Below are 16,067 nucleotides of genomic sequence, written 5' to 3' on the forward strand. Positions count from 1 at the left end.
TTTTTCGCACTATGTGCCTGGCCAGCAAACACAGCAGAGCTTCGGCGATTGTCCGTCAGTAGCTCACAAGTGTTGCAGGGCCTCCAAACTGTAGGGTTTTTTTTTTAGTGGAGCTGTAAGCCCATCAAGAAGGAGAAGCCCATGACGGGACAAGCCGAGCCCGACCGTGCCCCGAGGTGTCAGGCCCAGCCCATCATCTCCCTTCACTTAGACAAAAACAAAGGGCCCATCATTTCCTGCGCGTACGTGAGCGGTCTCGGGCCTCGGACCTCGGGCGGTCGTGGCACTCCGGCGGCGGGGAAAGCGCGGCGGCCGCGGCTTCGACCGCCAGTTCCTGCTGCCGCTTCGCGTTCCACCCCGAGGGATCAGATCCCTCGGGGTGGCCAGAGAGGACCTCTCGGGGTGGCAGGAAGACAGGTCAGATCCCTCGGGGTGGCCAGAGAGGCTCATCTTGCGGCCGGCATGCGGTCCTCTCGCTCGGGGAAGGCTGGGAACCTCACGGGGGTCAGTGAAGCATGAACTTTCTGCAGGCACAGTCTAGTGGATTCGCTCTCCAGTTTTTTCGGCGACATTGCACATACCAAGATGAGCCTGGTGCGTTCCCTCGAAGAAAAAGATGAGCCTGATTCGTTCCTGCTTTTCAGCCCAATGGAAGGGAGGCAGACAAATAAAGCAGCTACTTGCAGTTGGAGGAGTCCCAGATATGCGCAGTTACACGCAAAACATCTATAGTTAGAAATCATTACTCAAAGAGAAAGTATTACATCCGTGTTACATGGATTGAGAGCCGTGAGGATAGATAGTCACGCCCAAGTATTAGCGGCTATCCGTCAATCGGCTTTTCATAACCGATGGGACCATGGTGTAAAGTCTTTTAGTATGTTCCTAGTTATTACAACGGGGGGCAGTGCACGCTGTTTCTTGAATCCCAGATCTTCCATAGGATTGTCAGGACCACTGATGGCCATAGGGAGGAGGCAGCGGCCAGAGGTGGAGGGGACGCCCAGGGAGCGGCATCGCCTGAGGAGGGGTGATCCCTACGTGTTGCCAGATCCTTCGGCTGAACATGCAGTGGTAGAACAGATGTGTTTTCGTTTCAGCTTCGAGATTGCAGAGAGGACATAAAGCATCGGTGATGATGTGCTTCTTGAGCAGGTTTGATCTGGTGTTGAGTCGATCCCTGTAGAATAGCCATCCAAAGATCTTGACCTTCATGGGGACATGGTAGTGCCAAATGGCTTCAGAAATTGGATCGTGAGCTCCTTGAGAGAGTAGCTGATAGGCATGTTTGGTGGCAAAGGGGAGCCCTGATAGTAGAGTTCAAGAGTGAACAAAGCGTGGCAAGCTCATCTTCCGCACAAGCCGTTAGTCGATTTCGCAGACAAAGATCCACACCATTATATAGTACAGCATATACCCCTGAGTATGGTTTAGTGCAGTGAGAAAAAAGTGCAGGATAAGTGGTTCTGGGAGCAGCCATCTGTCTAACCAAAAGAAACAAGCTTTTCCATTGCCTACTGGCGGAGTTGGCTTCGACATGATGCTCCATATGAACTTGAAGCCACCACTGCTCCTCTGTCCTACCTTAAAAACATAATTAAACAACACGTTCCACTCCTTCGCCAAATTACCACTGCAATTTCTAAATTGCAAACTGTAGTAGTTACTGAAATCAAAGCTTACTTGCCAGCCTAGTCAACCTATTTTTATCAGCCAAGATCACTGCTAATTGCAGTAATCCAATCGAGAGCGCGTTCCCACTATATACACCTGTTCACAAGGGATTCAACAACCTAGTCACAAATGCTACCATCAGGGCAGGCTATGGGAGCCCGGTTTCGGCTTCTTCGATGATGAGACCGCAGCAGCCCTAGCATCGGTCAGCTCCTTCACGACGTCGAGCATTGAGGGCCGTCGCCCCGCCTCCTTCGCTGCACATCTAAGAGCCAAGGCCAGGACCTTGCGCACCTCCTCCATCTCGTCCGTGCCATACACTTCGTCCATGAGGGCTGGGTCGCAGATGACCGCGACTTGGTCCGTGCCATTCAGTGCGTCGTGCACCCAGCTGGCAATGTCCATGTCGTCGGGGAACGAGGGATCCACTGCCATCTTTCTTGTTATCAGCTCAAGTAGTACAACGCCGTAGCTGTACACGTCGGTCTCGATACTGCTCCTGGTGGAAAATGCCAATTCTGCAAGGAACCACACAGCTCATCAGATACCAGTTTGTCATCTGAATATCAAAATCGTGATTTCAATAAGGTATTCTTGATGACACATCTCAGTAGTATCAAAACAGCAAGGTACAGCTGGTGTTATGTAAAACTTCACTGAAATTTCTACAATTTAAAGTGTATCGACAATATTCCAATAAGTTGCTTGCATGCTAAAGCAGAAAAAAAGGAACAGTTGTGCAATACTTTTTGTTTCATGCATACCTGGGGCCATATATCCAGTGGTGCCAACGATCCCAGTGGTCTGTGGAGCAGCAGAAGACTGATCCATGATCTTTGCAATGCCAAAATCTGAGATGCGTGGCACCATGTCCTTGTTCAGCAATATATTGCTTGGCTTAATATCTCGGTGAAATATTGCAGGGACACAGTCATGATGAAGATATGCTAGACCATGGGCAGTTCCAAGAGCTATGTTATAGCGCACACTCCAGTCCAAATTTGGCGTCGGCCGAACCCCATGCAGAACATCATAAAGGCTACCATGTTTCATAAAATCATAAAGTATGAACCCACACTCACTTCTCAACCAAAATTCTTTCAGCTTTATCAAGTTCCTATGCCGAATTTTACCCAGCGTCTTCAGTTCTCTAATCATGCTTTTGTAAGAACCGTTGCGTGTGGAAATTGCAAGCTTCTTTATAGCATATACTTCCCCTGAACGCAATGTTGCCTTGTACACAGTCCCATGAGCGCCTGTACCAATGACATACTTGGCATCAAAGTTTTCTGTCATCTCTATAACCTCATTTAATTTTGAAGAAGAGCCTTCAAGCAAATTACTGATTGATTCCTCACTTTTTGTCTTTGAATCTCGAGTTTTTAGAAGGATGCAACTGAGTACAAGTACAAGTAGTGCTGCAATGAACAATGAACCGAGAACTATAAGAGCAACCTTGAATCGGCCGTGTACTCCTCGCTTTTCTGATCCTCCACAAGGCTTCAAAACATTAGATCTCTTGCAAGAAGAATCACTGGAATGACAAGAAATACAGAGACCAGAATTTCCTCTGAACGAACTTGCTGTGGAATCCAGGAATTTCAGAAGATACGCTGGCACTGGTCCAGTGAATGTATTATAGGAAACATTCAAGGCAGTCAATGACCGCAGCCTTCCTATTGTAGCGATACCTCCAGTGAGGTTATTAAGTGATAGATCTAAACTTTGCAGCTCTACCAAATTTCCCATTAGTGTTGGAATATCACCCACAAGTCCATTCCTACTGAGGTTCAATGCAATGCCTAGTTTTATCAACTTTCCTAAGGATGCAGGGATACTACCCCCAAGAATGTTACCACCAAGTTGCAGTTCAATAAGCATAGTCAAATGCGAAAGAGAATCAGGTAAACCTCCACTGAATTTATTCTCCTGCAACCGCAGTTGTGACAGAAACTTCAGGTTGCTTACTGTCATGAGTGCCGAACCATTCAGGGAGTTGAAACTCAAATCCAGATAATACAGTTTGAAGCAGCCAGAAATCTGCACTGGAAGTGTACCCAGTAGACTGTTCTGTGACAGATTAAGAAATTTCAAATTCACCAATTTTCCAATTTCAGGTGGTATTGGACCAAAAAGCTTGTTATCTGACCAGTTTATCTTGGTAATATTTATGCATCCGCCCAAGCTTGCTGGAATGTCTCCACTTAAGGAGTTATGACTCAGATCCATATAGTCCAGATTTGTACAGTTTCTAAACGGTGGAACGGGTCCAGTCAGATTGTTATTTTGGAGAATGATTCGTTCCAAAGTTGAGCAGTTCATAACATCGGATGGAATGCTACCATTGAGAAGATTAAACCCCAAGTCCAACACTCTCAGACTTCTCCGTGAACAAATGTTTGGCGGAATCCCACCGGCAAAACTGTTGTTGGTGAAATCAATTTGTATTAAAGGGCTATGAACACCAAAACCTGGTGGTATGACTCCAGTGAAGAAATTATTGAAAAGTGTGATGTTTTGCAAGAACTTCAACTCAGATAACACTGGAGGTAGTTTGCCAGTAAAACCATTGCTGTAAATAAGGACACTTTCAAGGCCCTTGATACTCCAAATGTCCCCAGGGAACTCCCCAGTGAGGCGATTCTCGAACAGAAAGAGCTTCTGTAAGTTTCTCAGATTAGCCAGCTCTTTAGGAACAGTACCCTCGAGCATGTTTGCATCCAGCTCTAGCCACTCCAACAAGCGACAGTTACCAATCTCAGGAGGGATTGGGCCGGACAAGGAGTTCTGAGAAAGCAAAAACTTGGAAAGATTGCTCAGCAGGCCGAGGGAAGCTGGAATATGGCCCGAGAGACTATTGTTGACAAATGCAAGTTGTGTCAAGCTACTGCAATTCCCTAGCCATGATGGAATTTCACCCCTTATTTGATTGAATGACAATATGAATATCTCCAACTTGCAGTCCTCAAAACTGAAATCGATCTCTCCAGTGAAGCTATTTGCAGTGGCATCAAAATTCTTCAGTCCTCTGACATAGCTCAAACTTTTCGGAACACTGCCGCTCAAACGATTATCTAGTAGATAGACATCCTCCAACTTGGTGCAGTTGCCAATTGAATCTGGAAGTACTCCAGATAATGCATTTTTATGCAACCAAAGGGATTTAAGACTCGTCATTTCACCAATTGACAGAGGGATAGAACCACTGAGTTTGTTGGAATAGAGATACACGTCCTGCAGAAACTTGTTATTGAACAACCTCTCTGGTATTTCTCCATTGAGGGAGTTACTGTACAAGAAGAGAGATGACAGTTTTTTGAGGTTGCCAAGGGATTCTGGTATTTCACCAGTAAGAAAGTTCTCGGAAAGATCCAATTGATCAAGCATGCTACAATTGCCCAATTCTGGAGGGATTGGACCAGAAATGTTGTTATTTGTCAAACTGATGACTTCTAGGTACTTTATAAGTCCTATTTGAGCTCCTAGTGAGCCAGAAACTCCAGAAGATGATAGGTCAAGGGACACCACATTATTGTTTTTGTCACAACCAACCCCGATCCATTTACAAGGAGTTCTATCAGAAGCATTCCAACTGCAGCTTATGGAACTTGGCAATATGAGATTTTTGGACAGTGCAAGAAGGGCTTGGCCATCCAAATTCAAACTCCACGATGATGGAACCAAAGCGAAGAAGAGAAAAAACCAATTCGACAATACCAGCCCCATTTTGTTCCTGAAATATTTTGTAAGAAGTTAGCATTCAGATTTTTCTTGAGGAAAAAAAGGTGATATTCAGAGCTGCCTCACAAATATCTTACAGCTTGAGCATCAAATGGAAAAAAAATGCAATACCTGGTAACAAATACTTTACAAGGAACAAAGCTATGCACTATGTCCTAGCATACCATATGCACACTAGTCTATTTTCAATACATGATGGAGTACATCCTAGTGAAAGTTGTGTCTAAAAAGATATCTTAATCTGAGTTGTTTTACGGTTCATGCTTCTTTCTTATGCTTTGAGTCTAAATCTGATGGTTCTGGATAACATCTGATGGTTCTGGATAATTAGTCATAACCTTGAGGTCCGATTTTTTATTCCGGAAAGGGAGCTTTATTGATTCTCATTGTCATATCAAGCCGATACAATCCCACAAGAGTTCAAAACATCCAGTCTATGCATAACAAGATGCACATAACCCAAACTGAAACAGAATAAGGGTCCACCAAATTGAAGCTCAGGTTTGCACACCATTAAAGTGAGAATTTGCTGGTGGATACTACAAAACATATGGTCATCTGCTGGAATTCAAGTAACTGGTATTTTAGTATTACATATTTTTGTCTTGTCTTTTTGGAGAAAGAAGAGCGTGAAAAAATACCATCTGTTCTAAGTCTAAATGGTTGAAGATTCTCACAGTGAGCAGACAAATAAAGTGGGAAATATACACTTCTCATTTTGGTGGTCCTGGTTATAACGATGCTAATCCAAATAGTACATCTTCAATATAAGCAAATGCATTCGGCAATTTCGATATAACAAACTGAGAGTGCATGTAATGTCAGACCGTCAAACGCCATCAATTCCAATGGACAGTTTAGGTAATTCAGGCAAGCAAAACTCAAGATGCCAAAACCAGAGCCTATCCTTTTACTCCTACTTGTTTTGGCAAACTCATTTATTTCAGCGAAAGCACCCGTGGCTGCTGGCAAAACCGTAGCAAAAGAGATAAAATCATGAAAGCAACTCGAAACAGGTCCTACAGCAACGTTTTTACTACTGTAATTCTTAGTTGCCTGAAATTTCTGAAACGTCAGCAGTAAAATTTCTGAAGCGTCAGTAGTAAAATGTTGGTCCAACTTTTAGTTTAGTTTATACCGTACTATATCTGGAGTGAATTCAAGACGAGGATGGTTGAGGGCCGTCTTGGATTGCTTGCAACTAATGAACAGAAGGCATTCGCAAAAAAATAAATGAACAGAAGGCTACTCATTAAAAAGTTGAAGAAAAAAAAATCCAGACCGGGGGGTGAAAAGATGCTTTAGCACAGTCCTTCCCATTACCAAACAAACAAAAACCATACACTAACTGGCAGTCTGGCACTCTAATTCGACATACAGGTGAGAAATGTGTACTCCCAAAATCTCCCCACGCGCGCTACTAGCAGTGGATGGACAGAAGCAATTCAGAGGAAATCACCAATCGTTTGGCCGACAGAGCAATTCAATTTGCAAGAACGGTACAAAGATTTCACGCGCGGCGTTCCCAGAACCAGAACGAAGAGCACCGGCATCGGCGGTTCCACAGGGAACAAAGGTAATCCCAACCCCCAACGGCGGAACGAGACTGAAAATGAGAGCGAAGACAGCAGCAGCGGCACGTACGTACCGGCAGCCGGCGCTCCGCAGATGAGGGCCGAGGGTGTTGGCGAGAGCAGCGCTGTGGTGCTAATGGCGAGAGAGGTGTTGGCAGGAACTGACTGCAGTGGGGGCCGGCACTTGCACGGGAGACGGGACACGGGAGGGAGAAGAGGCAAGTCAAATGGGAGTCGGATGCCGGCGACTCTACTAGTACTAGTACGAGTACTCGTTCGTTTGCGGGGGCGGCGGTAGTTGTTGCCTTTGCCTGCCGCGGCAGGACTGGCCGACTGGGAGTGGAGGGGTGGGGCCTGACGCGGCAGAGACGAACGGACCCACGCGCGCGGAGGCAGTTCACACGGATTGAGAAACGGAGCTCTGTTCCCAGTTCCCACACGCACACGGGTCGATCGGGGCCGGTCGGTGTCACGAACCCGCGGGCTCGCGTTCACATCGGGTTTCGGTGGTGTTTGGCGCAGCGAGCGGCCAAGGTTTCTTCTGGCCTAGGAAAGGAGCATTCAAGTCTCGGCCCTTTTTATGTACAAAACGACAGTACGTCTGTCGAGTGTCGACCAAGGTGAGCACGCTCACATGTGAGCTAGTCGTACTCGTAAAGACAAAAGTAGTATTCAGGAGTGTTAGTTGGGTAGGTTTGTCATGCACAATGCTACTGCGGATGACATTCCATTCCACCGTTGAAAAAATGGGTCATAAAACAGAGACCTCAGGGGAAACTATTTCGCACAATGAACTCGTCACGAAACTATTTCACAAATCTAACCTTTTCGAATAGCGTCCAACAATTAGGCGTTAAGCTCTTTAGCATAACGCCTCTCCCTAAGGCGCCATGCGCCTGCCACCGTGGCCAAGCGGAGCCAACCCAGACCCCATCGGTGACCATGCAAGGTCTCAAATTTTGCTAAGTCCTAGCATAATGCGCTATGCCCTCACTCTCTGCTGATTCCACCGCGAGTCCTAACATGATTCATGTATCAGGTTCTTCACTATCCCACACAGTCATGCATGCAGCTACACATACCAACCTAGTTAGCTAGGCGACGATCGAAATGGATTACGCACATACCAAGCTAGTAGCTAGCTACTTGAGCTTAGCTCGCACACGGCACACAACACAGGGCTGCCGGGGGATCAATGCATGTGTCATGCATGTAGTAGTACAGGAAGAAGAGAACAACCTCTTCTTAAATGCATGCAATGGAACTGAGATCATAGCGTCTCTCCCACCGGCGCTATTGCTGAAAACATAGCGCCATACCAAATGGCGCTACATAGTCAGTGTGGTGTGCAGGCTGGCCCCACTTGTCACGTTGGCAGGCACATAACACCTTAGTTAGGGCATCTTCAACAAGAAATACTATATGGGTACCAATAAGATAGTGACCAATATAGAAGAGAAATAAATACCACAACTAAGTAGTGGTTACTTGAAGAAGTAACAGGTACCACACGGATACCAAGATAGAAAAAAGAATAACATGTGGGTCCATCAAGAAAAAATATGAATAAGAAAAAAGAAAACACAATAAAAAAAGGAAGAACACAAATTTAGTATCAACCACCATTGGAGATGTTCTTAGAGGTGCTATGCCACAGATCTTAACGCCTAATTGTTGGGAGCTATGCGAAAGGGTTATATTTGTGAAATAATTTCGCAACGAGTTCATTGTGTAAAATAGTTTTGCTTTGAGGTTTGTTTTGTCGAAATCAACAAAAAATGGCTTGAAGTTCTGAACATTCTGTGATCTAGCCGCAAGCCCGGGTAAAATGACCCGGTCTTCCAGTTTCTTCCGATTGACTCGTCCACCGGTCCCTATCGTCCCCCCGCAGCCGATCCGGATCACTTAACAAATCAATTTGCAGGAAACAGCATTTACCGAGAACGACGTTGGGGCTTCCTGGTGCAAGTTTTGTTACCAGTGTCAAAGTGGGCAAGTGGCTTCAATGTATGTACCGGCTTGTATAGCGACGGCGGCTAAGATATGCATAGTTGCATGAAATAAAATACGATTCGTTATCCCCTCTCATACTCTATCAATATTTTTCATCATATCACGACGATTGGTTACATGTTAACGGCGAAAAGCAAAAAAATCACAACCTGACAGTGAACGAAGAGAACACCGATATATTGCAGTATTTTACCCAATCGAAGTCTTGTTCAGAGGAAAAATAAAAGGTGAGCCCAAGTGCCGCCGCAGCACTGGCGACATGAAAATTGGTTAATTAACCTAGGACGGCCTGCTGCGTTTGTGCCTTTTTCAATTACTTCCGATTCCGATTCATAAAACGTGTCGTCTATTTTGTATAAAGTTTGTACAAATTTTGTGATAAGTGGACGAGGATCTAGGAAGCTGTTGGCACGAGCACGATTGTCAGTGGCGTCGAGTTCACACGTACGGTAGCTGCGTGTACGTGTGCGTGTGCTCGGCAGTGGTGACACGATCACAAAAGCGAAGCACTTGGTCATAGTCGGAGTATATGTTTCGCTATCTGACGTCCGTCCCATACGAAGTGACTTTCTCTTAGATGTATCTAGACGATTTTTAGACATAGATATATTCATATTTGGACAAATTTGAGTTAGTTAATATGAGACGGAGTGAGTATGTCTATTTATCTATCTACTATCAATCCATTCATCTATTTATCTTTATAACTTTTGTGCCCACGCCCAAATTTTTTGTGATTCCAGAATTTGGATTAGTCAAACCAGAAGAACGTACCTACATCTTACACGAGCCGTCCCCGAAACAGACGAGTACTCCGATAGTCCGATCCAGTACATGTTGTCTGAATTCGCAGCATCAACGAACCCATCATATAATTAGGCTCATGGAACCTACAGCTGCATCCCACAGAGCTTGCTTTGATGCCTGTAGATGTAAACGAGACAGCAGTACAGTAGCAATGCTGCAGGAATTCCACTCAAATTTGTCTTGTCGACCCTCAACGGGAAGAGTTTATTGCAAAAGCTAGAAGGATCAAAACTGAAGCATAAGTACGTGTCACCATTGAATAAAACCAGTGGCAACTAAACTTGCCTTTTCTTTTCTTGGAACAGCTCTGATCCCCATTTCGGCAGAAGATAGCTTTACAGAGGGAATAGAGCAATATCTTTGCTAGCACAAAGCATCAGCATCTTCGGGAGACTTACACCTGTTACTGAACTCTAACAGAGTACGAAAACTACTATGTAGCCATGTAGATAGAGCATCAACGAGCCAAGACACAGAGGAGTTGCTGAAGTGCCTTTGCGCCACCTACGATGCCACCTGAAGCATCTCTTCTTTTCTGCCAGCATCGTCTTCCAAAATTCCTTCCTCTGCAGTCACTAAGAACTGCTGGAACCTCTTTGTATGACACCGTTGTCTCCGTTTGCTGGAACTGCTGGAACAAAACAAGAGGTTGCTTGGTTGTGAAGAGAACTGCTGGAACCAGATATCTCCTGCTTCGACAGGGATACATCATCACGCCTAGCATTTGTCAGCTCTTTCACAACATCCATCATAGAAGGCCTCTGTCTTGGGTCCTTGGCACTGCATCTAAGAGCTAACGACAGCACACCGCGTACTTCCTCCAGTTCAGCAGTTCCACATACTTCACGCATAAGAGCTGGGTCGCACACGGTTTCGATGATGTTGCCCTCGTTCAACGTGGTGGAGGATACCCAGCTAACTAGGTCCAGGTTATCAGGCAATGAGGGATCCAAGGCCATCTTTCTCGTAATCAGTTCAAGTAATACCACTCCGTAGCTATAGACGTCGAATTCGATCGTACTCCTGGTTGAAAATGCCATCTCTGCCACAAACCATAAGGCCCATTAGATATCTGTAAGTAATGCAAATGCGCTACTAAAAAATATGAGCAGAAAAAAACTATGGTTAAGTGTATATGTTCAGTAGCATTTTCAATATGCAATTCCAGGCTATACACACAAACAACTGGTTATCAAAACCTTTTAACAAACATACAGTATTAAATCAGTATCAAACGAATAAAAGAAGAACCATATAAAATAATTTAATGACCAAGATAAAAACATGCTCCATGTTTCATCGTCTGTTGATACCTGGGGCCATATATCCAATGGTGCCAACGATTCCAGTTGTTAGTGCAGCAGGAGGGGACTGATCAATAATCTTTGCAATACCAAAGTCTGAGATATGCGGCACCATGTCCTTGTCCAGCAATATATTTTTTGGTTTAATGTCACGATGAATGATGGCTGGTTGACAGTCATTGTGGAGATAAGCTAAACCATGGGCTGTACCCAGAGCTATATTATATCGTATACTCCACTCCAAGACTGGTGCTGGTTCAGTTCCATGCAGGACATCATGAAGGCTACCTTTCTCCATGAATTCATACAAGATCAGCCCATACTCACGTTTCAACAAAAAGTCCTTTAGTTTTACCAAGTTCCTATGCCTAATATGACCAAGCGTATTCATCTCCCTTATCATGCTTGCATTCAAAATTTTGGTGGCACTAGACACAAGCTTCTTTACAGCATATACTTCTCCTGACCTCAGTGTAGCCTTGTAAACAGTTCCATGGCCACCTGTGCCAATGATGTACTTGTCATCGAAGTTTTCAGTTGATTCTATAACCTCAATTAATTTAGAAGAAGACTCCCTAAAAAATTTAGTTAACCCTTCATCAACTTTAGTCTTCGAACATCTATATTTCAAGAAAATACAAAGTACCAGAAAAGCACCAACAAGAGCCGAACCAAGACATATCACAGCTATCTTGACTCGGCCGACTACTCCTCTTTTGCTCAATGGACTACACAGTTTCAAAACATTATCTTCCTTGCAAGAGGAATCACCATTATCACAAGACACACAAAGGCCTGAATTTCCATTGAAGGGACTTGGCGTGGAATTCATAAACTGTATAAGATTTTCTGGCACTGGCCCGCTGAATCTGTTGAAGGAAAGATTCAAGACATACAACGAGCCTAGATTTCTTAATGAATCAAGCCCTCCAGAAAGATTATTAAACGACAAATCTAAGCTTGCAAGATCCACCAAGTTGCCTAATTGGGATGGAATGTCACCCATCAGGCCATTGCTACTAAGGTTTAATGCAATGCTCAATTTTTCCAAAGATCCTACTGATGAAGGGAGATTACCCCCGAGAACATTGCCACCAAGTTGCAGCTCAATCAGCATATTTAATTGCGAGATGCAATCTGGAATGCCACCACTGAATTTATTCTCCTGCAACCGCAGTTTTGACATATGCTTCAGACTGCATAATGTTATAAGCGCAGAACCATTCAAAGAGTTGTGGGAGAGGTCAAGAATTTCCAACTTCACTAATTGTCCAAGTTCAGGTGGTATTGGACCAGCTAGCTTGTTTTTAGACCAGTCTAGAGATGCCATTTTGACACATCTGCCCAGACTCGCCGGAATATGACCACTTAAGAAATTGTGACTGAGATCTATGAAGTTCAGATTTGCGCAGTGTCCGAATTGCGGTACTACCCCAATAAGACTGTTGTTCTGGAGACGAACTCGTACCATACTTGGACAGTTGGCGACACTGGATGGGATGGTACCATTGAGAAAATTATTCCCCAAGATCAAAACCTCCAATCTATTCCCTGAACAAATATTTGGTGGGATTCCACCAACAAAAATGTTATTTGTGAAGTCAATCTCTATTAAAGGGCTACTCATCCCAAATCCTGGTGGTATGACTCCAGTGAACAAATTATCAAATAGTTTCACATACTGTAGGTGCTTCAGCTCAGCCAAGATTGGAGGTAGCCACCCAGACAAGTTGTTCCTGTACAGCAGGACATTCTCAAGGCTTTGGATGCCCCAAATATCCTGCGGGAACTCCCCAGTAAGGTGATTCTCGAACAGAAAGAGACGCTTCAACCTACTCAAGTTAGCAAGCTGTTTTGGAACAGTGCCCTCAAGGTGGTTTGCATCCAACTCCAGCGACTCCAGCGACCGACAGTTACCAATCTCAGGAGGGATTGGCCCAGTCAAGGAGTTCTTAGTAAGTACAAGGATTGAGAGGTTTCTCAATAAACCTAATGAGGTTGGTATCTTGCCGGAGAGACTATTGTTGTAAAATCCAAGTGTGGTTAAGCTGCTACAATTGCCCAGCCATTCCGGGATTTTCCCACTGATCTGATTCGAAGATAATGCAAATTCTTCCAGTTTGCAGGTCTTGAATATAAAAGAGATATCACCTGTAAAACTATTCCTGCTGACATGCAAGAGTCTGAGTCCTTCCATATTGCTCAAGGATTTTGGAAGACTCCCATTCAACTGATTGCCACTTAAATAGAGTTGTGATAGCTTCTTAAGGTTCATGAAGGATGCCGGAATTCCACCAGAAAGGCTGTTATTTGAAAGATCCAATAGAGTAAGCAGAGTACAATTTCCCAATTCAGGAGGTATTAAACCGGAGATGTTGTTACGTGACAGGTTAATTTGTTCAAGGTACTTCATGCGTCCTATCTCAGGACCAATGGAACCAGAAACTCCATAATATGATAGATTAAGGTGAGCCACACTGTTCATCTTGCACTGAACTCCCTTCCATCTACAAGGAGTTGAATCATAAGAGCTCCAATTCGAGCTTATCATGTCAGGTAGTATGAGCCTCTTGGAGAGAGCAAGGAGGGCAAGGCCATCTGAACTCAAACTGCAACAGAGCGAGACCAAGTTGAAAAGGAGAAGCAACCAATGCCATAAAATCAGCCCCATTAAGTTCCTGAAAAACCATAAACCTGGGATAAGTGAACAATAAAGTGTGTTTGTTTCTTCATGACACGTATAGTCAGAACATAATTCAACAAGACCATACACAAGTGTTTAATAATCTAAGCTAAATGCATAATGATTATGAATGAGAAAAAAATATCGAAGTAGGGGAGAGACCTTCCATTCCAATCTATGCTTGTACGGTGAAGCAACTGATGCGGTGACCCGGTTCAAATCAGTATTTCGACTAAAGCCCACGTTTTCTTTCGTGTGATCACCTTCTCTAGTTCTCCCTGCTGTCCTTCCCTAGTCCCTACTCCCCCCTCCTCAGACTCCAACGCCTAATTCCATCCCATGCTCCGATCTTATAACTGTACCTCTTCAATGGGTGCTGACACTCTCTACCCAAGGGAAGTCCCAAACACCGGCACAACAGGGCCAGAATTCCGAAAGCACACGGATTTATCAGGAAACCAACCAGTCCAATGCTCACGTTTCCGCATCAAGCTATGAAAAGGCTAAACCAAGAGCAGTTCTATTTCGGCACTCTCGCTCCCATTGAACCCTCTTGACAGTACGAGCATAAGAAATTTGAAGGGATAAAAGCAAGGACTCCAGGTCCAGCTAGCCAAAATGGAGCAAAAAGTTCAGGGGGGAAATGATAGTACAAAAATAGAGCCAGAAACATGCAGCGTACCAGCAATCAAGATCCTGCGGGCGTCCGTTCCTCTTGCTGCAATTTCTCCGTGTGGAGAGAGACCTGTGAGGTTTGCTACAATTTCTCCGTTACTACTGCTGCTCTACTCTGCAATAAGCTGCGTGGAGACAGACCATGGCGGAAGGATGGCGAAGGGGACAAGGGAGAGAGCTAGCACGGTTCACGCATCATCATATTATTTCATTTGCTACGTCTTCGGTCTATCATAAACAAATCACGCATCACATGGAGACACTACTTTCACGTTGGTATGGGCAAATTACAACACGGTTGGTATGGAGACACAAATCATGCTGCGTTCCAAGTAACTGGTAGTAGAACAGATGGATGTATAAACAACACGGTTGGATGGTGTGTCGGTGTGTCAAACTGAAAAAAGGAATGACAAGCACGACAGGTAGGCAGTTAATTAGGGCTGAGCTCCAACCATAAAAAACTGAGCATAATTACAAGAGCTGCTGCCGGCTAAATGGAAAAAGACTATGTGCATTTTGACTTGACCGACCGTTTGGAAAAATCTTGTGCGACAAACTGAATTTTTTATCTTATGCCGGTAATCTCGCAAGATTATCACTTATTTAGCTACCGTACTACAATTTGACTATATGGACATACGGTCACCATCGGCGAGCACCAGTATGGCTTCTTCTTTATGATCCTATCTTTTTCCGAAGACCAGTTCGTCGACGACGAGACGCGGCTGCATCCTGCAGCTAACGGTTTTTTCTTTTTGCTGAACCCTTTTCTGTAAACCGCAGGATTGGGAGGAGTAACCAACTAACCATTTATCCCCTCTTCTGATGACCAGGGCAGGGATAACTGTTCCCTTTCTGCACTTCCTTTTCTGAGGGAACTGTGGTACAAGACTTGTTGGGTTTGTCTAAAGATCAATCACATGAAGACGCACTCGCACACGATCACACAATTAGTTGGCAGAGCGCGCGTACCGTGTCTTCTATTTTTCTCTTTATATTTTTCTCACAAATTCACGATCTGACACAACCAGGGAGTATGCGTGTATATATATGCACACAATACCAAACCTCAAAACCTACGCGGACTAGTACTCTTAGTCCAATTCAATCTAGTTTAATCTCTAGTCGGACTCCAACACATATGGCAACCCTTGCCAAACTAGATATTCCCTAAGCGTACTCATGCTTGCACTCTAGTACTAACCGACTCAAATACTGACTCAAAATTACTCTAACAATCTCCCCCTAATCTTGAAGTTGCTATCTTCAGCGCTCCCGCGATCTTGGCTCACCGCAGCTTCACGACTTCTCGACTCAGCTCAATGTATGGTCTTGACTCCCAACTACGCTAACCTTGTGTACTACACCGTACACCCTGTGGCAACACCGTCCACTCCTAGCGTCAAACATCCACACGTGACTACTCACATAGCCTCATGCAGGAAACATGGCCTCACTGAAGAGACTCGTCATTGGTTACTGCCTCACAACACTCTTGAGCTTTCGTCTTCTCGCCGAGACACACAGATGACCACCCGCCACCTTGTCTGCACGCACGTCTTCGCGCTCAGTGATACACCTCACCGGACAGCC

General features: G+C 44.7%; 2 protein-coding genes across 3 annotated transcripts; both read right to left on the reverse strand.

The window, feature by feature from the left end:
* Window positions 1-727: 727 nt before the first annotated feature.
* LOC112268499 (receptor-like protein kinase) lies at window positions 728-7,258 on the reverse strand. Its single transcript, XM_010236878.3, has 3 exons — window positions 7,064-7,258; window positions 2,439-5,407; window positions 728-2,192 (listed from the first exon to the last, which is right to left on the reverse strand). The coding sequence occupies exons 2-3, from the start codon at window positions 5,398-5,400 to the stop codon at window positions 1,813-1,815; spliced, it is 3,342 nt and encodes a 1,113-aa protein (XP_010235180.1). The 5' UTR covers window positions 5,401-5,407; window positions 7,064-7,258; the 3' UTR covers window positions 728-1,812.
* Window positions 7,259-9,933: 2,675 nt separating this feature from the next.
* Window positions 9,934-14,786, reverse strand: LOC100844382 (receptor-like protein kinase). 2 transcript variants are annotated; one of them, XM_024461935.1, is made up of 3 exons: window positions 14,479-14,786; window positions 11,123-13,791; window positions 9,934-10,851 (listed from the first exon to the last, which is right to left on the reverse strand). In XM_024461935.1, exons 2-3 carry the CDS (start codon window positions 13,782-13,784, stop codon window positions 10,385-10,387), a joined length of 3,129 nt encoding a protein of 1,042 aa, XP_024317703.1. In that variant the 5' UTR covers window positions 13,785-13,791; window positions 14,479-14,786; the 3' UTR covers window positions 9,934-10,384. The 2 variants fall into 2 exon arrangements, with proteins under 2 accessions (XP_024317703.1, XP_024317704.1); XM_024461936.1 differs by lacking the exon at window positions 14,479-14,786 and adding an exon at window positions 13,959-14,386.
* Window positions 14,787-16,067: the final 1,281 nt, after the last annotated feature.

Source organism: Brachypodium distachyon, chromosome 3 (genome assembly GCF_000005505.3).
Source record: "Brachypodium distachyon strain Bd21 chromosome 3, Brachypodium_distachyon_v3.0, whole genome shotgun sequence".
Lineage (NCBI taxonomy): Eukaryota > Viridiplantae > Streptophyta > Magnoliopsida > Poales > Poaceae > Brachypodium > Brachypodium distachyon.

Bases quoted from the DNA above. Each gene is read 5' to 3' on its own strand.
- LOC112268499 (XM_010236878.3), bottom strand. From the start codon at position 5,400: ATGGGGCTGGTATTGTCGAATTGGTTTTTTCTCTTCTTCGCTTTGGTT. The intron at 2,193-2,438 runs GTATGCATGAAA...GGTTCCTTGCAG, and splicing joins CACTGGATATATGGCCCCAG to AATTGGCATTTTCCACCAGG.
- LOC100844382 (XM_024461935.1), bottom strand. From the start codon at position 13,784: ATGGGGCTGATTTTATGGCATTGGTTGCTTCTCCTTTTCAACTTGGTC. The intron at 10,852-11,122 runs GTATCAACAGAC...GGTTTGTGGCAG, and splicing joins CATTGGATATATGGCCCCAG to AGATGGCATTTTCAACCAGG.